The 23,681-nt window shown below is 62.8% G+C and overlaps 2 protein-coding genes across 3 annotated transcripts in view; one reads left to right on the top strand and one right to left on the bottom strand.

Annotated features, from left to right (window-relative positions):
- Window positions 1–10,946, top strand: part of IFT140 (intraflagellar transport 140) — a 75,086-nt gene extending 64,140 nt beyond the window's left edge. The window contains exons 25-29 of the mRNA XM_039246769.1: window positions 3,343–3,561; window positions 3,744–3,956; window positions 4,035–4,201; window positions 5,361–5,502; window positions 10,539–10,946. Coding sequence (XP_039102700.1) covers window positions 3,343–3,561; window positions 3,744–3,956; window positions 4,035–4,201; window positions 5,361–5,502; window positions 10,539–10,742 — 945 coding nt within the window. The 3' untranslated portion in view covers window positions 10,743–10,946. The remainder of the gene's footprint in view (window positions 1–3,342; window positions 3,562–3,743; window positions 3,957–4,034; window positions 4,202–5,360; window positions 5,503–10,538) is intronic.
- A 104-nt stretch (window positions 10,947–11,050) lies between these two features.
- Window positions 11,051–22,385, bottom strand: TELO2 (telomere maintenance 2). 2 transcript variants are annotated; one of them, XM_039246890.1, is made up of 21 exons: window positions 22,163–22,385; window positions 20,896–21,231; window positions 19,750–20,027; window positions 19,003–19,071; window positions 18,661–18,808; window positions 17,439–17,541; window positions 17,163–17,231; window positions 16,838–16,979; window positions 16,614–16,750; window positions 16,186–16,265; window positions 15,885–15,986; window positions 15,530–15,618; window positions 15,272–15,363; window positions 15,057–15,173; window positions 14,882–14,953; window positions 13,749–13,913; window positions 13,395–13,486; window positions 12,931–13,030; window positions 12,758–12,822; window positions 12,428–12,543; window positions 11,051–11,636 (listed from the first exon to the last, which is right to left on the bottom strand). In XM_039246890.1, the coding sequence occupies exons 2-21, from the start codon at window positions 21,228–21,230 to the stop codon at window positions 11,530–11,532; spliced, it is 2,478 nt and encodes an 825-aa protein (XP_039102821.1). In that variant the 5' UTR covers window position 21,231; window positions 22,163–22,385; the 3' UTR covers window positions 11,051–11,529. The 2 variants fall into 2 exon arrangements, with proteins under 2 accessions (XP_039102821.1, XP_039102822.1); XM_039246891.1 differs by lacking the exon at window positions 22,163–22,385 and adding an exon at window positions 22,073–22,134.
- Between the last annotated feature and the right edge of the window lie 1,296 nt (window positions 22,386–23,681).

Consider the following 23,681-nt stretch of genomic DNA (forward strand, 5'->3'; position numbering starts at 1 on the left):
GAGAGACAGCGTGAGCAGGGGAGGGTCAGAGAGAGAGGGAGTCACAGACTGAAACAGGCTCCAGGCTCTGAGCTGGCAGTCAGCACAGAGCCCGACGCGGGGCTCGAACCCACGAACCGCGAGATCATGACCTAAGCGAAAGTCGGACGCTTAACCGACTAAGCCACCCAGGCGCCCCATAGAATTTTTTAAGTTTACTTATTTGAGAGAGAGCGAGCGAGAGAGCGCACATGCGCACGCAGGAGGGGCGGAGAGACCAGGTGAGGAGAGGACCCCAAGCAGGCTCCAGGCCGTCGGAGCCCAACAGGGGGCTCAAACTCACGGCCCATGAGATCGTGACCACAGCTGAAACTAAGTGTCAGACCCTTAACCCACTGAGCCCCCCGGCGCCCATCCCTGTCTAAGCGTACAGGTCAGTGGTGTCGAGTACGTTGACATCATGGTGCAAGCAGCCTGTCCCCGTGAAACACCAGCCGCCGCTCCCCCTCCCCAAGCCCCTGGCACCTACCATCTCCCTTCCATGTCTGTGGATTGGACGACTCTGAAGACCCTGTGTATGTGGACTCGTACAGGTTGTGCCTTCCTGGGTCCAGTGTATTTCACTGAATGTCATACCGTCAGGGTTCACGGGTGCTGTGGCAGGGGTCAGAATCTCCTTCCCTTCTCAGGCTGAGTAGCACTCTGTTCCACGTGCGTAGTGCCTCGTGTTCCCCTGTCCACAGACCCTGGGTCGCCTCCCCCTCCTGGCTCCGCCTCCCCCTCCCTGAACACAGGTGTGCAGATCTCTCTTCACCACCCTGCTCTCAATCCCTCCAGGTATTTTTACCCAGAAATGGAGTTACCAGACTATCTGGGAACTCACTTCTAGTGTTTGGAGGACCTTCCAGACTGTCTAGCACAGCCACTGCCCCGGCTTCAGTTCCCAGCAGCCGTGCGCGGGGTGCCCGTCAGGCCGCGTCCTCAGCGGCGCTCATGGGAGTGTTTTGTAGAGAACACCCTCACGCATGTCTCAGTGACCCTCTGTGAGTAGGAAGACTGTTCCTTGGAGCCACTGAACGGAGATAAAATTGTTTATTGTGCAAGTTAACCTGTCCAAACTGAAAGTTATTTCTTCCCGAAGCCAGACTTAATCCTCGTAGCTTAGGGCCTGGCCTCGCTGGTGAGCGACCCGAGGATTCTTGTGCAAGAAGAGGCCGGTGTTCGAGTCCAGACCCAGCAGATGCACATGCCCACCCTCCCTAAGGCAGCTGCAGACTTAATCTGACCCCAGCAAAAACATCACAGGGGTTTCTGTAGCCAGAGAAGTGGATTCTGTAGTTTCACAGTGAAAACCAGATGAGCTAGAACAGCGAGTTAATCTTGAAGAAGACTACCAAGAAGTGACTAAGCCCGAAGACTGTAAAACACATCATAGGTGGGAGACTCAGGGTCTGGTGCACGATCAGGCCTACAGGTCAGAGGAAAATATTAGAAAACCCAGAAACAGAACCATTTACATGTGCATCTAGCACGTGCTAAGGAGTATTTCACGACAGTAAGAGGGGTTGATGCACCCAGGCAGCCACTTGGGAAAACACAACAGTAAACCCTCTCATCTTGTGTCCCGGTAAATTCCAGATGCATCTAAGACTGAAGTGTGCCGGCAAAGCAGCAGCCATTCCAGCAGAAGCCAGGGGCGTCTTGTATGAGCTTAAAAACAGGAAAGGTGTCTTCTAATTTTTTTTATTTTTAAATGTTTTATTTATTTCTAGGAGAGAGAGAGACAGCATGAGCAGGGGAGGGTCAGAGAGAGAGGGAGTGACAGACTCTGAAACAGGCTCCAGGCTCTGAGCTGGCAGTCAGCACAGAGCCCGACGCGGGGCCCGNCTGAAACAGGCTCCAGGCTCTGAGCTGGCAGTCAGCACAGAGCCCGACGCGGGGCCCGAACCCACGAACCGCGAGACCATGACCTGAGCGAAAGTCGGATGCTTAACCGACTAAGCCACCCGGGCACCCCAGGAAAGGTGTCTTCTAAGTAGAATTCAAAACCCAATGGGAAAGACTGATTGACTTGATCAAATATAAATTTGAAAGTAACACACAGAAAAAAATCACTAAAAAAAAGTTAAGATGGTGCATCTGGGTGGCCCAGTCGGTTGAGCGTCCGACCTCAGTTCAGCTCATGATCTCACAGTGTGTGGGTTCAAGCCCCGCGTCGGGCTCTGTGCTGACAGCTGGCTTAGAGCCTGGAGCCTGTTTCGGATTCTGTATCTCTCTCTTTCTCTCTGCCTCTCCCTCTCTCTCTCAGAAAAAAAAAAAAAAAAAAAAACCATTACAGTAATTTTAAAAAGTAAAGATAATTAATAAAATGGGAAAAAAAATATGTTCTATCTCTATCCCAAAGTCTAGTTTTCCTAACATATATGGAGTTCCTATAAACCAGTAAGAAATTTACCAGTAACTCACAAGGAAAGGACAAAGATTATGGACAGTTTATTTTAAGAAGGAAGTGTAGGTGGGGACGCCCGGGTGGCTCTGTCAATTAAAGTATCTGACTCTTGATTTCAACTCAGGTCATGATCTCAGGGTCATGAGTTCAAGCCCCATGTCAGGCTTCTTGCTGATGACTCAGATTCCCTCTCTCTCCCTCTCTCTCCCCCCACCTCTCTCCTCACCCCTGCTGCCTCAAAATAAATAAGTAAACTAAAAAAAAAAAAAAGGAAGGAAATGTGGGTGATTCCAGAACATCAGATTCTTACCCTCACTTGTAATAAGAGAAGGAATTTCTCAGATCAAACACTCACGGAGATCCGTTTACCCTGGATTACACCTGTAAAGGTGCAGAGGTTCACAGACCCACTGGATTGTCACAGGACCCAGATGTGCTGAGGCGGGGGGGTGGCGGGGGGGAACGCAGCAGGCACTGCCCGCCCCCGGAGCAGTCCCCATGGCCCGCGGGCAGCGTGGGAGCAGCGCACTGGGCTGTACCCGCGGGACGAGGCAGCTCCATGCCTGCGGGTGGCCGGCCGGCTGAGGAGCGTCTCCAGCACCGCAGCCGCCCAGGCCCCGCACAGATGGAGTCACCTCCCAGACACACGTTCTTGGGCAGACGTGTTCTCAAGTGAAGGATATAAAATTTCCCTTACATTTTTAAGAAACTTAATTCACACCCTTACCTTGAAAATTTGAAAAGAATCGTGGAAGAAAATCAACTCCTGGCTTCTCTCTCCTTCCACAAGCAGTGTATGTGCTCTGGGGCTCCCGCGTCCCCACCCCCACTCACACCGCAGGGGGTCCCACCATGAGAGTCACCGGCGAGTGACAGGGGCTGACACGGCCGCCCCGCGGTGACCCTCCCTCCCCTCCGCCCTGCAGCACCACGAGGCCCTGCAGCTCTGCCTGGAGCAGAACATGCCCATCACCGAGGAGATGGCCGAGAAGATGACGGTGCCCAAGGACTCCAACGAGCTGTCCGAGGACTCCCGGCGCCAGCTGCTGGAACGGATCGCCCACTGCTGCATGCGCCAGGGCAGCTACCACCTGGCCACCAAGAAGTACACGCAGGCGGGGAACAAGCTGAAGGTGAGCACGCCGGCCCGGGGGTGGTGGCCCACCCAGCGCTCAGCTTCCCATTTGCCCCTGGGTAACCCGGCCCCACCCGAGATTAACTTTCTGGGCTCCCTGGGCCCCGCAGGGATGGAGGAGCCCTGAGCTCCCTCTGGTGGTGAAATCCGCGTGAGCCCGCCTGGTGCTCTCCTGTCTAGGCCATGAGAGCGCTGCTGAAGTCGGGGGACACGGAGAAAATCGTGTTCTTTGCGGGCGTCTCGAGGCAAAAGGAAATCTACATCATGGCTGCCAACTACCTGCAGTCCCTGGACTGGCGGAAGGAGCCAGAGATCATGAAGAACATCATCAGTTTCTACACCAAGGGGCGCGCCCTGGACCTCCTGGCTGGCTTTTACGAAGCGTGTGCCCAGGTACGGGCCCTCCACCCACTCCCGGGCCCCCCGGCAGCTTGTGGAGCCCGGCGGGCCTGACGGGCCTCCTCCCTGCAGGTGGAGATCGATGAATACCAAAACTACGACAAAGCCCACGGGGCGCTGACCGAGGCTTACAAGTGCCTGTCCAAGGCCAAGGCCAAGAGCCCCTTGGATCACGAGACCAAGCTGGCTCAGCTGCAGAGCAAGATGACACTGGTGAAGCGGCTCATCCAGGCCCGAAGGTAGGTTCACAGGCCGGCGGGGACACAGGGGGGAGGGGGGCCCACCTTGGGCCCGTGGAGCCCCCAGGCATCTCACAGCCAGGAACCAGACCCTGTGTCACATGCAGTGAGCCCTCCGCGGGGAGCCCATGGACCCCGTGTAGGATGTGTAGATGCCATGGTGCATCCTTCACGCTAAGCTTCTCCGGGGCGGGACTTCCCGAACCTAGGTGCACTCCCAGGCCAGTTCCAGAAGAAAGCAGGGACGTCTGGGATGGGGGCGGTGAGGCAGATGTGGGTCGGGGGGAGCCTGGGACCTGCTCGGGTGTGTGCAGGGCTCAAGGTCAATGGGTGGCAGCGGGGGGGCCATCACAGCACCCAGGGGTGAGGGGACAGTTTGAAGGAGGCCGTGGGCCCCAGGTTGTAGCTGTTCCTAGGAGAGCCCATCCATATTCGGACATGATGCCAGTTCCCAGCCCCTGGCAGCCCATCCAGCCTTGCCCGGAGCACACTGTGTGGCCTGCAGGCCTCGGCTTCGGCCTAAACCAGTACCAGCCTCTTCCTCACCTGGGAACAGGCTTTTAGAAGAAAGTTCCAGAAGTATTTTTGAACATTTGTACAAGGTGGGGCTCCCTGCTTGGATGTGTAGGTTCTGGAATATCTGCTGCCCGTGGGCTGCAGGAGGGAGAGAGCAGGACATTGGGAAGCAAGGAGCACGCGCCCCTGGGCCAGGGCCCCCCAGGGCTGCTGCCTGGTCCCTGCCCCACTCACACACCCCTGCTCTGCGACAGGCCCCAGCATGGCGTGTGCAGCCCATCGCTGCGCTGGCCTTTGCAGGTGCTCCGCCTTCCCTGACCTCCTCGGGCAGGGCGCCCTGTGTTCCCCTGCACATGGTGGGGGGCAGCAGGCGGGGCCGGGGTGACAAGCGGATCTAGCACAGTAACAGCACTGCCAGCCAGCCTAGTTTTGTTAAGGGGGTCGGTGAATTTATGAGTGAAATGAATGAACTCATTAGCAGGTCCATTTCAGTCACGGGAATTAACTTCACAAAAGATTCCTCCCGCCCGTTTCGGAGGGCAGGGAGCCTCATAGGGCAGGGAGCCTGCTCTGACCCCTGATTCCTGACCCTGGGCTGTGTCCGGGGCTCCGGCTCAGACCCGCTCTGCTCTGCTGTCGGCAGGACGTACGCCGAGGACCCCAAGGAGGCGGTCAGGCAGTGCGAGCTGCTGCTGGAGGAGCCGGAGCTGGGCAGCACGGTCCGCGTCGGGGACGTCTACAGCTTCCTGGTGCAGCACTACGTGCAGACGGAGCAGCTCCAGACGGTGAGCGGGGGGGCGAGCGGGGGGGCGGGCGGGGGGAGGGGTTCCGGGGAGACGGCGAGGCCATCCTTCTCCTCTCTTTGATTTTTCAGCTTTTTCATTTTGAATAATTTCAAACAGAATTACAAGAACAGTAGAACCCATACTTTATGGGATTCAGCAGTTTTTTGACATTTTGCTACATTTACTTACTCATGTTACAGGTGTGTTTTCAAGTTTCTATTTTCCTTTTTCTTTATTTTTATTTTTATTTATTTCTGAGAGAGAGACAGCGTGAGCAGGGGAGGGTCAGAGAGAAAGGGAGACACAGAATCTGAAACAGCTCCAGGCTCTGAGCTGTCAGCACAGAGCCCGACACGGGGCTCGAACCCACACACTGTGAGATCATGACCTGAGCCAAAGTCGAATGCCTAACCGACTGAGCCACCCAGGCGCCCCATGGATGGAATCAATTCTGCTTTTGCACTCTATTTGCTAAAATAGGGGGGTTTTTTAGCTGAACCGTATGAAGAAAATCTAGCCTCACAGCAATATGCAGGTGAGAAGGGGAGGGGCCTCTTCAGACATGCACAGGCCGCCTTTGATGCCATAACTCAACAAGTGGTAATTCTTTTTTTTTTTTTTCATATTTAATTATTTTGAGAGGCAGGGGGGAGGACAGAGGCTCTGCAGCAGGCTCTCTGCTGAGAGCGGAGAGCCCGGCACAGGGCTCAAACTCACGAACTATGAGATCATGACCCTCACTGAAGCCAGCTAAGCCACCCTGGCGCCCCAACAAGTAGTAACTGTCAAAAGTTGGTTGCAGGGGGCGCCTGGGGGGCTCAGTCGGTTAAGCGTCTGATTTCAGCGAGGGTCATGATCTCACGGATTGTGGGTTCAAGCCCCGCGTCGGGTTCTGTGCTGACAGCTCAGAGCCTGGAGCTCCTTCAGATTCTGTGTTTCCCTCTCTCTCTGCCTCTCCCTTGCTCACGCTCTGTCTCAAAAATAAGTAAATTAAAAAATTTAAAAAAAAAAAAAAAAGCTGGTTGCAGTGTTGGGAGGCTGTTGTCCTGGGTCCCATCTGTCTCGCATCTGTTACGCGCACGTGACTTTACGACAGCACGTTCACGGAGCTAGAGGATGTCAACACACTTCCTCACGCGTATCGGAAGCCCGTATTTGTGTGGCCACCAACCCCGTGAGATGCTGAGGCGTTGGGAAAGTGGCCGGCTCCTGGTGGCCAACAGAGGAGGCTTCTGAAATCCTTCCGTTTGAAAGCTCAGATGTCATCCTTGGCAGAACTACTGCCCGTTACTCTATTCCTTGACGTGCTGGCCCCCTGGCTCGTTTTTGAGAGAGTGTCTCGTCCCCAAGTCTGAGCAACTTACCCGCAGCCACATTTACAAGCAAAGGCGGTATCCCGTGCGGAAGCAGCGACGTTCGCTCACGACCTGCACAGCTATGCCCACGTTCGGTACAACCCGTGTTTCACGGCCGCCAGCCTGGTGGGTGCGTCGCAGTGTCGCGTGGTGGCTTCAGTGCACCTCTCTCTCCGACTACCCGTGCTGCGCACCCGCTCATAGGCCCTCTCCCCCTCCGAGTGCGGAACGCCCACCTCGGGCGTTGGTTGGAGGCTGCCTTCTCACGTGGCTCGTGGCCCTTGTGAATTCGGGGTACCTTTCCTTTACCAGCACATGACCCACCGGTGCTTTCTCCCTGAGTCCTCTCCTCCTTACGGGGCTCCAGTTCCCTGTGTATCCTATCCCCGGCCCAACTGATTCTTTTTTTCCAGAACTTTCTCTGGTTTCATTGTGGGCAGCTGCTCCGAGCTTACCAGCCGGTGCAGTGTGCGCGAGGACGTTGCCCCGCTGCTGCATCCCGCCCGCGGCTGCCCCTCCCCCTCCAGCAGCCTCTACACCACGTGCCGCCAGTTCCCTCAGTTGTCTTTTCTCTCGACTTTGGTCACCACATCTTGTTCCTTACACTGGCGGTTCCTGGACATTGTGGGTAAAGCACCGTAGAGACTCTGAATTCTGTTACCTTCCCTCCTTCCCTCCCTCCTGCCTGCCTGCCTTCCGCACCCCCCCCCCACCCCGCCGAGTTTCCCTCACGTTGCAAATGGCGTCCTGTGCACCTCGCTGAACGCACGTGCTCCAGGCTAACACAGCACACGGTCCCCGGAGGAGCCAGGGCGACCCGGGGAGCCTCACAGAACGACAGAAGTGTCGCTAGTGCCTGGTGCCGGCCCCACCGCCTGGAAGGTCCACGCCACGAGCGAGACTCAGGCCCCTGGCCTGCTGCTCACCCCCCTCACTGACGCTCCGCTCTGGGGAGGGAGCAGCGCCAGTGTAATCTCAGCCAGGTTACTTGGGGTTTTTTTGGAGAAAAAGCACAAAATTGGCTTCAGACCACTGTTTCCTCAACATGAACAGAAAAACCACTTTGAACTATTGCACCAGCTCTTCTGCTGTCTCTGCCCGTGCCTGGAGCCTTTGGGATTTAGGATCATTAACTTAGAAACCTGTGAGCAGTGAGGCAGACGGGCCTGAGTGTCACCTGTGACATGGACAGGCTCAAGTGTCACCTGTGAGCGGTGAGGCAGACAGGCCCGACCGAGTGTCACTTGTGAGCAGTGAGGTGGATGGGCCCGAGTGTCACCTGTGAGGTGAACGGGCCCGAGTGTCACCTGTAGCGGTGAGGAGAACGGGCCCAACTGTCACCTGTGAGCGGTGACGCAGACAGGCCCAAGTGTCACTTGTGAGCAGTGAGGTGGACAGGCCAGAGTGTCACCTGTGAGGTGGACGGGCCCGAGTGTTGCTTGTGAGCAGTGAGGTGGACGGGCCCGAGTGTCGCTTGTGAGCAGTGAAGTGGACGGGCCAGTGTCACCTGTGAGGTGGATGGGCCCGAGTGTCACCTGTGAGGTGGATGGGCCCGAGTGTCACCTGTGAGGTGGACGGGCCAGAGTGTCGCCTGTGGACGGGCCAGTGTCACCTGTGAGGTGGATGGGCCCGAGTGTCACCTGTGAGGTGGATGGGCCCAAGTGTCACCTGTGAGCGGTGAGGCAGACAGGCCCGACCAAGTGTCACTTGTGAGCAGTGAGGTGGACGGGCCCGAGTGTCACCTGTGAGGTGGACAGGCCCGAGTGTTCTCCGGGCAGGGAAAAGAGGTCCTCGTCACTGCTCTGGTGTCTCCCACACTCCCTTGCACTCGCCTGACTGTTGCATCAGCGCCCAACCCTTAGGCCCTGACGCTGGTCAGTCCGTGTCCTCAGCGGCCAGGACATCCAGGAGCACTGTCTATCTCCCCTCAGCTGTCTGGTGACCGTGCCTGCCTTCTGGAAATTGTTTCCGCGCCCGGGCCTGGACAGCTGTGCCCACGGAGGGGTGACGTCCCTGCACCACAGGGCCACCCTGGGGTCTCCGGCAGACCCCCACCCCAGGGGGCACGCCCTCGATTCCACTGGCTCCCGAAGCCCAAGCCCTGGCCTGCCTTGTACTTGTGCCCGTGCGCCCCGCACAGCGCCTGGCTCACAGCAGGCCGTCGGCGCGTCCTCAGATCTCGTCCCGTGCGGCGTCCCCCGCCTCGCATGAGAACGCCTGGGGCTTGCATTCCACCCGCCCTTCGTCCCCCCAACAAACAACCCTAGCTCACTTCCTGTTCTCACCTTCGTCTCTTATTTTCTCTATCTTGGTTATAGCTGCTCAAAGTAAAATAGCTCAGGAAATTTTATCGTCTTTAAGAAATGGTTAAGTTCAGGCGCACCCAGGTGGCTCAGTGTGTTGAGTGTCTGACTTCGGCTCCAGTCATGATCTCACGGTTCATGAGTTTTAAGCCTCACGTCAGGCGCTCTGCTGTCAGTGCAGAGCCCACCTCAGATCCTCTGTCCGCTTCCCCCCCCCCCCCCCCCCCCGCACACTCTCTCTCTCTCAAAAACAAACGTTAAAAAAAAGAATATTAAGATCCAGAGCACCTGGGTGGCTCAGTTGGTTAAGCATCCAGCTCTTGATTTCAGCTCAGATCATGATCTCACAGTTCATGAGATTGAGCCCAGCGTCGGGCTCTGAGCGCGTGTGGAGCCTGCTGGGGTTCTCTCTTCCTCCCCTTCCCCTGCTCACACGTGTGCTTTCACCCTCAAAGTAAATACGCTTAAAAAAAATACTAAGATCTGATCATTATTTCCCATGAAAAGTTTTCATTTTTTACATTTTTTAATATTTTATTTATTTCTGAGAGAGAGAGATTGAGACAGCGTGAGCAGGGGAGGGTCGGAGAGAGGGAGACACAGAATCTGAAACAGGCTCCAGGCTCTGAGCTGTCAGCGCAGAGCCCGACACGGGGCTCGAACCCATGAGCTGTGAGATCATGACCTGAGCCGAAGCCGGATGCTTAACCGACTGAGCCACCCAGGTGCCCCTCCGATGAAAAGTTTTAAAGCTGCAAGAAACTTAGCTCACGTAGGGCTGATACGAAGTGCAGCTGGGAGTGAGCCTTAGAAGCCACATGAGACCCTGTTCCTCCCCTCGTTCCTGTGAGTGGCCCTCCCTGTGGGCACAGCAAGTGTTAGCAGACGCAGGCAGACCTGAGCAGGTGAGGGGCAGGTGTGGGTAAGTGTGGGCAGGTGTGAACAGGTGTGGGCATGTGTGAGCAAGCACAGCAGGTTAGAGCAGGCACAGGCACGTGAGGACAGGTGTAGGCAGGTGCGGGCACGTGTGAACAGGTACAGGTGAGGGGCAGGTACGGCAGGCGTAGGCACGTGGGGGCAGGTGCGGGTCCCCGCGCACAGGCCACTCACAGGACTTTGCAGGGCAGCTGGCTGTGGCCGTTCGGCTGGGAGTGCTGATCACAGTGGACAGTATCGACAGAGCCCGAAATCCGGGCGCCACGAGCCCTCGGGAAGGCTGTGCAGACAGCTGCCCTCTGGGGAAGGTGTCCTTCCTCTCGCCACCCTGCTCCCCCTAACCCGGAGGGGGCGCCCAGGAAACCCCGCGCCCGGGACTGCGGCGGGGGGGGCCCTCCGGTTCTCACTGTGCACTAACCCGGGGACCGCTGTCCCGACCCAGGCGTACAGGTATCTGGAGGAGATGCGGAGGAGAGTGCCTTCCGCCAACATGTCCTACTACGTGAGCCCGCGGACCGTGGACGCCGTGCACCAGGGCCTGGGCCTCCCCGTGCCGCGCAGCGAGCCCGAGCGGGTCCGCCACAACAGCGCGCACGGCCACAGGGAGGCGGACGACGTGCCGGAGGAGGTGGAGGGCGAGCCCTGACGGCGGCTGCCGCGTCCCCGGAACCCCCAGGTCCTCGGCAAGAGCCTGACCGTCTCGCAGACACGGAAGCAGTGACTGACGCCCCGGGGCCCTGGCCATCACGGCCAGAAAGGGGTCCCTTTCCCGCCGAGGGACTTGGTCCCTTTTCTCCAGAACAGTCTCCCAAGTATAGTCTGTAAAGCCTAAAAGCCTTGTTGACCTGGATGAGCTGCAGATACGAGCGTGTTCCCTGCGCCTCGCCCCAGCCCCCAGACGAGCGCCCAGAGCGCGTCTGACGGTTCCCAGCAGGGACGCGCCACCCCTGACCACAGGCGAGGTGTCCGCTGGAACAGACACAGGCGGCCTTGCCCAGGGACGTGGTGGCTGACGGGGGGCGGGTTCTCTGCACGAGGCTCTGTCCACATGGGCGTCCCGTCACCAGCCCCCACCGGGAGAAACTGGCCTCGAGGCGCGTCTGTGCAGGCAGGGGGACCTTAGGCTCTCCCGCCCCCAGCCGTTCCACCAGCTGCCAAGCCGTGTCCCCCTCGGGAGGCCCACTGAGGCACCGCAGACCCTGCCGGAGCAGTGGGAGCCCCGAGGAGTGGGGCTGAGAACCTGTGGCTCCTTTTTATTCTTCCTTTTTGTTGCTTTTTAAAGTTTTCTGCGTTCCGGTGAGGAAGGGGCTTGGGGACACACTGAGAATCAGCCCGTAGGGGCCCCAGCAGCCCCTCCCTCCCTGGGACCCCCCCCACCACATTCAGGTGGCCCGTCGGTGGACGCAGGGCCGAGGCCCCCTCTCCAGCGAGGACTACGGAGAAGCGAGCGGGAGCAGTCGGTCTCTGAGCTTCTCCAGAAGCAGCAGGGCTTTGGCGGCCAGCAGCCTGCAGTCCTCATCTGCGTCCCCTTCGGCCACGTCTGCCGGAGACGAGCACAGAGCAGGACATCAGCGGCGCGCACGGCGGGCGACCGGCCCTCATTTCCTCTCGGGAGTCTGTCCTCACGACCCCCTGTGGAGGCTGGCGGGGGGCAGGGGGTGCGCGGCCGTGTGCGGGAGCAGCACCCCGCTCTCCCTGGGGCTGGGGGCCCGGCCAACAGCAGGCTGCAGGGGCGGCGGGACGGAGCCCGTGGGGGAGGCCCCCGTCCCGGGACGCAGCTCGCGACCCGCCTGTGTCACGGGGCCCGGGCACCCGGAGCCGACCAGACACACCGTGACCAGGGGAAGCCCAAGCGTGCTCTGCAGACCAACCGACACGACAGAGGCCCCGCCCGAACGCCGGGCCCTGAGCATGGCACCGCCAGAGCATCCAGGCCCAGCCCAGGCCCCGGGTGGACATGGGTGAGTGGGCCACACAGGTGCCTCCGGGTGGGAGGTCGCGTGTGCGCCAACAGACTTTTCACAGGGAACGCTGTGGGGGGGTGGCGGGGGGGGCAAAGCTTGTCCAAGCGTTAATGGGCGAGGCTGGTGAGGTGACGTGCTTCCTGCGTGGCTCTGTAACCTTACAGAAGACACAGAATTTTGCAGAACACACCATCTCCCGCACCTTCTCTTGGGTCCTCCTGCAGGAACCCCCAGTGACCCAACAACAGCTGAGTCCCCATCCCCTCACGGTGAGGGGTAGGGAGGTGTCGGTCCCGGGGCCTCTGCGCCGCCCCGTGCCCCGATGGCCGCTGCCCCAGCCTCCTCCCGCCCGGGGCCCGGCGCCCACCTGCCAGCCAGGGCCGGGCTTCCAGCAGCTCGTCTGGCAGGTCGGCCAGCAGTCGCTCGGCTGGAACGCTGAGGAGGACGGAGGAGACGGCGGACAGCAGGCCCCGGCGCACGTAGCTGCCAAGCAAGGTCCGGGCACTGATGCCAATGGGGCCCCAGGGCAAGCAGAGCACCTCCAGCCGCCCTGCGCCCTCTTGCTCGGGAAGCGCCAGGCGACCCCACCTCTCGGCCGCCCCGGGGGTGCCCCCCGCCTCCTGCCTCCTACATCATAGCAGGAGCCCTGCCTCCACGTCCGCTTGGGACCCCATTCCTCAGCCCCATGGCCACTCACGCGTCACCGTGGAAGCGAAGAGTCCACACGAACTCCAGAAGGGCCTTGCCCATGGGCACAGCCACCTGAAACGGCAGAGGCCGGTGGGCAGGGGCCCGGCACCCACACGGGGGTCCCGACACTTCCAGCCCCGGGGCCAAGGGGAGGCAGCTGGGAAGACGCCCCCCACTCACCGAGGTGTTCACAGCCAGGTACATCAGGGCCCCCAAGGTGTGGGCCAGCCTCCCGAGAACCAGGTGGTCTTCTCCCAAAAGGTCAAAGGTCACCAGAGGTCTACAACGGCATCGGGTGTGTGTGCACAGGCTGGACACCCGGGGCCGGTTCCCCACCCCCTGGGCCACCAAGGGACACCTGGCGCCCTGGACGCGCCTCCTCATCGCCCGTGCCCGTGTGGTACCAGCAGCCACAAAGAGAAGGCGCTGGACACAGGGCGGGTGGAGCATCGAGGCTCCGGCCCCCCCGCCAGCAACCCGCCATCCATGATGGGGATCACGGTTCCTGACACCCTCCCTGCGCGATTTAATTTAAGCTACAACCAACCAAAACCCCGGTGGTAGCCCACTGCCGCCCAAACCCCACCACAGACCCCACCCTGGGAAGCCTCTGGGACGCGAGGGTGTCCAGGCCTCCCGCTCACCTGTCGAAGTGCTGAATGAGCGGGAAGAAGAAGTAGCCGGCCACCGTGTTGAACTGGTTGGGGCCAGCGTCCTGTGTCCTCCTGACGGAGCCCTGAAAACACATGGTGCTCACAGGCGCCGCATCCCCTCGCCTTCCCGTGCGCGCACTCCCTTCCCCGGCCTCGTGACAGCCCCAGGCCGCGCGGATGTGGCACATACAGGCCATTTCTTGCTGACAGAATTCCGGGACTTTTTTTCACACTCACATCTTAAAACCACGTGTCCCCTCACTCTGTACCGACCACTCCCTCCACACAGCGGAAGGATGAATGAGCCCTGGTCCCCACAAGGACCCGCCCCAGGGCCCAGCTGACCTGCGACAGCCGCCGGGTCTTGCTTCTGATCCGCTCTTCCACGACCGCGCGCCACGCGGGAGCCACGGGGCTGCTGGGCAGGGGGGCAGGGCCCGGGGGACCACACCGAGGGGCCCTGGGGAGGCGGCCCGGCCGAGACAGCTCCTGGGCGGCCAGAGTCAGCACCTGGAGGAGCGGAAGACCCAGGGCAGCCGTCCTTGCTCTGGCGAAGGACAGCGTTGTCTAAAACTCGAGGTAGAGTGCCCCTCGGCGCCATCGGCTGTCACAGGCTGCGGCGGGGACGTTGTGGGGACCTTGCGGAAGGCCAGTTCCAACTCTCCGAGGACCACGTCACTTTGCAGGGGACAGAAGGGACAGACGGACGTGCTCCCCAGCCGTGGGTCAGCGGCCTTGCTCATGTACCCGGGGCCCCTTCTGTTCCACAGCTCCTTCCAATCTGCCACCCGGCCGCCTGCACATGCCAAGGGCTAAGGGCTGTTCCTCTGAGGGTGACACAGGATGCAGGTCACATGACACCGTCAAGCACGGACGTGGGGACTGTTCAGCACCGTCCTGTAGACGCACACAGCCTGACTCCGGCCATCTTGACCGCCATGCGTGTGTGGCTCAGTGGCAGCGGGCACGTGCCTGTTGTGTGCCCGTCGCCGCCATCATCAAAACTGCATCTTCCCAAACGTCAGCCCTTCCTCCTGCTACACGCCCTCCCCACCGTCTACCCGCTCTGTGACTCTGACGGTCCAGGGAGCTCACTAAGTGGACCGCACTGCGTCCTCTGGCTCACCCACACTGGGGCAGAGGTCACCACGTCCTTCCTCTGTGAGCCCCAAGTAATGTCCCATTGTGCAGATGAGCCACATTTTGTTCGTCTTAAAATGGGGAATTGTACCGCGGGGGAGTTCCGTCTCAATAAAACCTTTGTCTAAGATAAAGGACGCGGCCCCTGGCAAATCCCGTGCGCTGCGAAGAAAACACCAGGCAGCTGCCAGTCCCAGCCTTGTGGGCCCAGCCACAAGGGACCTGGGGAGGCCCCTGGTCCTGCCCACAGAGCTTTCGGCAGGGCTCTGCGCCGGGCCTGGCCCCTGTGAGGGCAGCGTGGGCCTGCTAGGCGGGACAGATGGCCCCGGGGCACTTACGTCCAGGATGTCCAGGCGCTGTCGGAGGCTGAAGTTGAGGGCGTAGAACTGTGAGGTCAGATACTCCGCTACCTAAGCCGGGCACGCAAGACACCGTTGTGGACCGCCACCCAGAGGCAGGGCCCCAACGCAGACCTGCCTGGGGCGGGGGGTGGGGGGTGGGGGTGGGACTCACCGGGGCCGGGTCTGTGACCACGACGGCCACCAGGCCTCTCTGGCGCAGCCCCTCGAAGCCCTCCACGCTCGTCTTCTCCTCCAGATGCAGCAGCACCTTGGCCAGCTCCACGCTCACCTGTGAGCAGGGGTCAGCGGGCCTCGGCTCCTCCCCAGCCCCGCCCAGGGCATCCTGGGCAGACATGCACCCCTCCCTCGATGTCCCTGCCCGCTCACCTCGCGTGCAGCAGCCGGGTTCCTGACGACCAGGCCCTCGAGGGCCCGCAGGGCCGCCTCCCAGCGCTCCCAATCCTCGGACGAGGTCAGGGCTGCACAGAACAGACGGGCCCACGCTGACCCCGCGCAAGGCAGAGCCGGCAGCCAGGGTCTGGGCACTGGGCAGAGGCGGCCGAGGCCCGGGACACACAGGGTTCCCCTGGCTCAGCCACCCCAGGGCAGGCGCTCGGAGGGGCTCCCGCCGGGGAAGAGGCCCACCTTCCAGGCAGTCCCGCACGTAGGTGGGCGCCTTGCTCCTCTTCAGCTCCTGGTCCCCCGACATGTCGTAGGGGACAAACTCATCGTCACTGGGGAAGCAGCAGAGACCCATGGGGCCGCCCATCACCCGGGAGCAGACGACAGGCAGGCAGGCTGTGCTCCGGAGCCCCAGGAAGTCCCTGAGTCTCAGGAAGAGCAGACCTTCGTAGGGGAGGACACTCGGCGAGAGGGGACTGCGAGGCCGATCCGTCGCCTCCAGGCAGTGTGGGCCGTGCACTCCCACGCTCCCGGCGGCTCTGAGGCCAGCCCAGGCCTGCTCCCCCCGCCCCGTACTTTCCACCCGAGGGCCCCCTACCTGTCCAAGTCAGAGCCTGAGCCCTCGGGTGGGGCCTGCGGGATGCCACCGCCCACGCTCCCTCCGCCGGGAGTCTCTGCAGGCTCTGGAGCGACAGCAGGGCTGTGGGGGGCAGAGAAGGAACCTTCAGGGAGGCACAGGCTTCTGGCCCCGAAACCCACCTTCCCCAGGAAGTGCACCCCCTCCCACTGCGCTTCTCTTGGCTTCACTCTCAGCAACGGGTCCAAGGCGACAAGGTAAGGAAACAGTGGGAACCGGGCCTGCCCAGCTTGGGGTGGGGACCGGGGCACAAGACCCTCACCTTGCCTCCAAAGCGCTGTCGGCCGCAGGCTGGGGGGCCGCCAGGGCCAGCATTTCACGGCTCAGCTCGTCGTCCTCATACTGCAGTGCACATGGGCTGGAGCCAGTCCTGGGGAGCACCCACCCCCCGCCCTTGCCCCACCTGCCAGGTCTCTCCGTGGAAGCGGGCGGCGCTGGGTACATGCGCTGGGGAGCCCACCCTCCTGGGGGGGCTGGACTCCCCCCTCCCCCAGGGAGGACATCCTGGGAGCTCAGCAGACAGAGGGGAGGGGCCGCCAGAGAGATCACTTCCCAGCACCTCAGGGAATCCACCCAGGGGCGAGCGTTCAGGCACCGCTGAGGGGTCAACACTCAGAAGGTTTGTGGCCCTGGACCTGGAAAGATGAGGAGACCCCAGGGAGGGAAACACAGGGCGCGGCCCTTGCTCACCTGGAACCTCAGGGGCGGCCCCTCGGGGTGGAGCCGGGCGCTGGCAGTCTCGGCCACAATCATGCCCAGACGGCGCACAGCGGGCAGACTGCTATCCAGGCGGTTCTTCACGCCTGCCATCAGGCTAGCCAGCAACTCTGGAAGCACCGACCCCTGCACACTGAGCACTGGGGGCCTGTGGGGACAGGCACGGGGCGGGGACAGGGGCAGCGCCGCCCGCTCACCGTCTCGGCTGTCCTGGAGCTCCGCCTCCCCCAGGTGCGCCAGGCAGATGAGCACGGCCTTGCTGAGGTAGCGCTGCTGCTCCAGAGGCGCGTGGCGGATGGCACTGGAGCTGCCCCACGTCTCCAGAAGCGCCTTCAGTGCCTGGTGGTGACCCGGCCCGGTTAGACAGCCGCCCCGACCTCCCCACCACAGCACGGGGACACGCGGGCCTCGGTGCCGCCGTCCTCGCCAGCACCCTCTGCTCCAGGCAGGAACGTTCTCCCTTCCTCTCCCACCAGAAGGCGGCCCCAGAGCCCCGGGGACAGAGGGCCGGGCTGCACCTACCTGCATGAGGAGCGGGCGCCGTTGGCTGTCCATGGCCAGGTACCCCAGCAGGCTCTGCAGCATGGGTGTCTGTGACAGAAGCCAGGCATCCTGTCACCGTCTGCCGGGCAGACGCCAGCTACCCACGCGCTGGGCTAAGACCATCGGCCCCAGGCTCCCGGAGCAGAAACGGGTCTGGGCTGAGGGTCAGTGGCATTTCCTGGGCAACCGAGCTCAGCTCCACCTGCTCAGGTCACGTCTCCTGGGCCCCGGGTGGCCCTCAGCCCACGCCCTCACCGAGTACCGGTACTGTAGGAACAGAAGCTTCCGGGTCATCACGAACTGGGCCTTCTTATTTTTCATCACCAGGCTCCCCAAGAGCCGCGAGAGGACTTCAGGCCTGCGAGGTATAGTCGGGGGGCAGGGGGGGCGCATGAACTCCGGGGCCCAGCAGGGCCGGCTTCGCCCCTCCCCGGCTCTGCGCTGACCACCGGGAGCCCGGGGCCTGGGCCCCAGCTCTGACTCGGTCCTGATTCGCCCTCCTCCGGGCACGTGGGGAAACCGGGACGACCCAGCGCCTCATGCGAGAGGACGTCCTTTCCCCGCTCTGCCCAAGCGCAGGGTTCGGGGCTTCGGCCGCAGCAGGTGCGGCCAGGCTTCTCCGGGAAGGGCCAGAGGACGAGCACTCTGGTTCCCGGGCCATCAGACCCCGCAGCCCCTGCAGCCGGAAGCAGCGAGGGGCGTGCGTGGGAGCGAGCGCGGCTGTGGACCCGTGAAACCCCATGAAAAAAACGCACAATGGGCTGAATCTGGCCTAGACTGGGGCCCCCGCTCGTCTGTGTGAGCAAGCGCCCAGCCACCCCTCCGGCCGGTGTGGAAGGACGGGGACTGCGTGTCTCCTCTCAGCCCTTTCAGATGCCACACAAAGATGTAAAGGTGAAAAGAAAAAGAACCAAAAAAAAAAAAAAAACCCCGGCCATAGAAGAAAACCCACGCAAACCGGCCCACAGCCTCAGAGCAGGGGTGGGACACAGCGCGGAAGACAGAGAAGGCAGCGGCCCGCGGTGTGACACGCTTCCGGGGCAGTGTGGACACCTCTGAAAAGCCACGAACCAATGACGAGCTGGGAGGGACCAGAAGCGCGTGGCGGGGGCGGATGCGTCACAAGGAGGTTGTGCAGACAAGGCCTGAGCACCCAGCAGCGGAGGCGGTGAGACGTCAGGTGGTTCAGAGGCAGAAGGCAGGTCCCGGGATACACACACCCGCACCCAGAACCAAGAAACACGCGGTCACACGCGTGCTGGGGCGTGTGAAGGCGGGCACTCTGCGCGCACACACACGGGCACGTGCGGACACAGCTCCGGGGAGGGGAGCGAAAGGGGCGGCCCGGGGCCGGTGCAGAGCTTCCGGGAGGGGCTGGGCCGGCCCACCGAGGCCTCGCCGCGTGAGCTCCGACAAACTGGAGGGAAGAGGAGACGGGGTGGCTTTGGGACCGCGCCCCGCCCTCCTGGCTCCTTACCCGGAGGCGGCCTCCACCAGTGCCGTCAGCAGCGCCTCCACGGCCCGGTCGGGCACCCGCGCCACCAGGCGCCAGCAGACCCGCTGCCAGAGGCAGCTGCCCTGGGTGAGCGCCGTCAGCCGCGGCACCAGCACGCCCAGCATCTCCTCTGAGGGAAGCACATGGGGCCCTGAGCCCGGGGCCGGGGCCGCGAGCCCGGAGCGGGGGGGGGGGGGGGGGGGGGGGGGGGGGGCCAGGCCCAGGCGAGGGAACCGTGCAGCCCGCCCCCTCCCGGGAGGGCTGAGGGGAGGAGGGGAGACGTGCACGCAGCGCTGCGGACCCCCGGGGACAGGAGACACTCACTCTGCCTCCCGTGGACACAGGCTTTCCCGAGCACCTGCGACAGGAAGGACACGGAGCAGTCCCAGCCATCTGGGGCAAGAAAAAAAGCGGGGTTTTCAAGCAGGGCCAATGGTTCCGGCCACGGGACACCACCTGCCCAGGTGGGGACAGACCCCGTGTCCGGACAGGCGTCTCTACGCTGTAAAACGTCATTTCTCTCCATCCCATTCCAGCTGAAACCTCAATACGACTGTTTCTAGCTGGAAGCCAACAATAATTTCAAAAAGCCTCACGCGCTCTTGCTCAATTCATCGCCACAATGAGCCCAGGGAGCAGGGACCAGTGTGGCAGCACGGGGAGGGGGAGGCACCCAGGGCCCATGAGGCAGGCGGGAGGACACAGGACACGGGGACAAGGGGAGGGTGGCGCACCGACTCCCCCGGAAGTGGCCACCCTGAGCCGTCAAGGTGCGCCGCGATGGAAATGCGGTCTCTGCCACCTCAGCGGAGCGCCTGAGACCCTACAGAGGTGAGCCGGACGCAGCCACCCGGCAGGGGCTAGAGGGCTCGAGGTCAGCTCCAACTCCAAGGTCGACGGCCCAGACGTGGGTGACGCTCGGTACGGGTCGCCGCCTCCCCACACGGGAGACAACGTCTGACCTGCCAGCAGCAGCACCCCGAGAACCCCAGGGCGGTGAGAAGCCGGGGAGGGAGGGTAGGGGCGGTGGCCCCAGAGGACGGCTGGAGGGACAGCGTGGAGGGGCCGCACCTCGGAGAGAGGCCACCACCGCCTGCAGCGCGCGCACGATCTCCTCGCCGAGCAGGGGGAAGTAATTCTGGGGCAGGAACGCGTCCAGGTTCTCCCGCTGCAGACGGTTGCCCAGGCGGTCGGGCAAGCCCACCACCTGGGTGAGGAGCGTCTCCTGGAGCAGGGGGGAGGCCGGCTCGGTCAGCCGGCGGCACTGGCCCTCCATCACGGCGGCCATCCTGCCCGCGCTCAGGAACCTGGCCAGCAGCCGTGCTATCTTCATCAGACGGAAGCTCGGCCTGAAGCAAGGGCAGGTGTGACGGGCGGAGCGGTGAGTCCCCCCAACGAGCGGTCCCACAGCGTAATCGGCACTTAAAACGAGGATTTAAATCCCACTGCCAGGGCCTCGGTGGCTCTGGACTTCGGCTCAGGTCATGATCCCAGGGTTTGCGGGATCGAGCCCCGCATCAGGCTCTGTGCTGACAGCCTGGAGCCTGCTTGGGATTCCCTCTCTCTCTCTCTCTCTCTCTCTCTCTCTGCCCCTCCCCTGCTCATGCTGTTTTTCTCTCAAATTAAATAAACATTTTAAAAAATAAAAGTTTTCCTTCCTGCTGCCAAAAAGCCAGCCAGTGGTGCGGCGTGACCACCCGCCAGGCCCAGTGCAGCTCCCCCACCGCGGAGTCACGGGGCGCACCCTCCCCTCCCGCTCCACCCCACAGGGTGCTCGTCGCTTAGGTCAGGAACCGCTAAAACCCAGCTTCGCCACCACACGCCGGCCATGTCCCTGCAGGCCTGTCACATGCTCTGACACTGCTGGCTGCAGCACCCGGGGCCTCACCGCAGAGCTGAGAGCCGCGAGGGGTCAGAGGGCCCCAGGACGCTGGCGCTGCCCACTGCCCACCTGCGTCACCTCAGGAGCTAACCTGAGCCACCAGGATGGGGACGCTCCTGTCCCCTCCCTTCACCAACTCGCCGGGACCTACTGCAAGGGCCTCTTTGTCGCGAGGGAGATTAACACCAACCGCTTTAAGCGTTCAGGTGCTCTGCGACTTTCTCAGCTTTCAGGACGCCAGATTCTCCCAGAGCCTGCTGGTTCGCACCCCTTCAGGCCACGCTCGTGCCTCGGACGGTACAGGTGACCCCGTAACGAGGCCCGGCCCCACTCACCCGGCAGCACCGTCGACGGACTCCATCAGCACCAGGAAGGCCTGGTCGGCCGGGCCCTGCAGGAAGAAGCTGGCCCACAGCTCCTCCAGCGCGCCGCCAGCCACAAGCTCCAGCCAGCCTGGGCTCAGCCTGCCCACGAGACACCGGAGGAAGGCGGAGAAGTGCGCCCTGGCGAACTCCTCCTGCTGCCCGGCAAGGGCGGGGTTCTCCGCTCCACCGAGATACCGCTTCAGGGACTCCAAGGTGGAAAGGACGCGGCCGCCATCCTCACAAGAGGAGAGGGTGTGCACTGCTTCCCGCACGGCCAGCCGGACCGCAGAGACCGCTGGGTCCATCCTGGAGTGCGGAGGAGAAGCACATAAGGCCGGGGAGCCCTGGCACCCGTGCCGAGTATGTCCCACACAGCCTCAGACCTTCTGGCACCTCTTGGAAAGCTTCTGGGGACCCCATCTCTCCTCACCCCTGCCGTCACCCAGCAGCCTCCGGCCCTCCAGCACCCGTCACCGGTCCTACCAAGAGTCTGTTTCACAGCTAGGGCTCCGTGGCGCCCCTATTGCAGGGCCACTGTGCCCAGGGCCACAAGTGGGGGTGCTGTTGGCATCCAGTGAGTGGGGGGCAGAGGCCGGGGTGCTGGTAAACATCCCACGGGTGCACGACCGCAGCCACGACAGAGGCTGATCCAAGCCCAAATGCCAACCGTGCCGAGCTCGGGTCCCGGGGCTACCCCGCGGCAGCACTGCTAACTGCCCGACTGTCCGGCTAGGAGACTTTCCGTCCGCTAAACTCCCGTCTTTCCCAGAAACCACACCCTCTGCAGGTAGTATTTCGGGCCAGGCGCCCCTGCAGGATTGAACACCACTAGGCAGGCACCTATCACCAGGGACCCAGCCACTAGATAAGGCTGCATCAGGGGACCAAGCGGGTCCCCACGAGTGCGGGTCCTCCTCGCCCAGCCGAGTCTACGCGGGCTCCGGTGAGCAGCGCTCAGGCCTGCTAACGCGCCAGCGACGCCAGCACCACGCCCCCCCTACCCAGCGGCGACGGAACCCACATCACTGGGCCCAAGTCACGGCGCAACGGGCAGGGGGCTCCGGAGCGGGGCCGGGTCTCGGGGAGCGGGAGGGGATTTCGGGGTGGGCGAGGGTCTTAAGGGCGGACGGGGTGTCGCGGCGCGCACGGGCCTGGGGACGGACGGGGGTCTCAGGGTGGGCGTCTCGGGCAGCGCACGGGTCTCCGGAGCGGGCGGGGGTCTCGGGGAAGCGCGCACCCGCTCGGTCCCGGAGTCTCCCGGGCGTGCTCAGGGCCCGCCCCGCCGCTGCCGCCCCGCGCCGATTCGCCACGGCCGCCGAGGCCCAGTTCCGCACGCGGCTCACGGCCTAGAACGTGAGGCCGCGGAGCACGAGCTCCCCGCGCGCTGGCAGAGCCGCCGCTGAGATTCTCGAGCCTCCGAGGCCTGCCCAGCGGGCTGATCACGACGAATCTGCCGCGGAGCCGGGAAGCCGGAAGAGGCGTGGGGCGAGCGGCTTCTGCGCCTGCGCCGGGCGGGGCGGGGCCCCGGTGGGCGGGGCCGAGCGCGCGCGCCGCCGCAGCCGAGCGCCGTGCGCGCTCCCGGCCGGCGCGGGGTGCCTGAGGGAGGGCTCGGGGCGGGGGTTCCGGGTCCCGACCGGCGCCGCACGGCGCGGGGGCCGCCAGCCGTCCTGACGGACGCGCGGTGGGCCGTGCCGGGGCGATCCGGGAAGACCTCACAGGGGAGGCGCCGCCTCGCCTCTGCCCTCGAGGGGAGGCCTGGGAAGCGCCCTGACTCCGGCCTGGCGCCCGCGGCAGGCTGTCTTCCGGGACAGAACGCCGCGGCTGCAGCGCCCGCTCGCACGTCAGGGACGCGGGTCGCGGCGCCGGTGGCTCGGCCGGCTGCGCGTCCACTCGGGCTCGCGGTCCGTGGGTTCGAGCCCCGCGTCGGGGTGGCTGTTGTCAGCCTGTCGACGCACAGCCCCCGTTGGACCCTCTGCCCCCACCCTCCTCGCGCGCGCGCCCGAAAACAAACCCGAGCGCAGGAGGCGCAGGGGCGCGACGTCCCGGCCAAGAGTTGGGGAAGCTGGAGCGGCGGAGGAGCCGCCCTCCGGAAGGCCCCCCGGGGGCGGGCAGGGGGCGCGCGGCGGGGGGCGGCCGCTTCGGGCGCGGAGCGCGCTTGTTCCCGCAGCAGCTCCGTTCAGCCTCCGCCGTGTGTTGCCCCCGGTCCTGTCAGGCGAACAGGTGCCCGGAAGCTTCTCAAGCCTGTGTGTCTGGAAAATGCCTTTGTTCTTTGCTCCAGGCCAGTTCACATTTACATGAGATGAACCATTTTATTTTATTTTTTTAATTTTTTTAATGTTTATTTCTGAGAGAGAGACCGCGTGAGCAGGGGAGGGTCAGAGAGAGAGGGAGTCACAGACTCTGAAACAGGCCCCAGGCTCCGAGCTGGCAGTCAGCACAGAGCCCGACGCGGGGCTCGAACCCACGAACCGCGAGGTCATGACCTGAGCCGAAGTCGGACGCTCAACCGATTGAGCCCCCCAAGCGCCCCCAGGTGAACCATTTTAAGTGAAAATAATTTGGGGGCGCCTGGGGGGCTCAGTCGGTTAAGCACCCGGCTTCAGCCTCGGCATGATCTGGTGGTGGGTGAGACCAAGCCCCGCGGGACCCTGCTGTCATCGCAGAGCCTGCCTGAGACCCTGCGTCTCCCTTTTCCTCTGCCCTTTCCCTACTCACGCTTTCTCTCAAAAATAAAAGCATTGAAAATAACTTTTATT

This window comes from Hyaena hyaena, unplaced genomic scaffold, assembly GCF_003009895.1.
Source record: "Hyaena hyaena isolate Hyena2069 unplaced genomic scaffold, ASM300989v1 scaffold_285, whole genome shotgun sequence".
NCBI classification, from domain to species: Eukaryota; Metazoa; Chordata; class Mammalia; order Carnivora; family Hyaenidae; genus Hyaena; species Hyaena hyaena.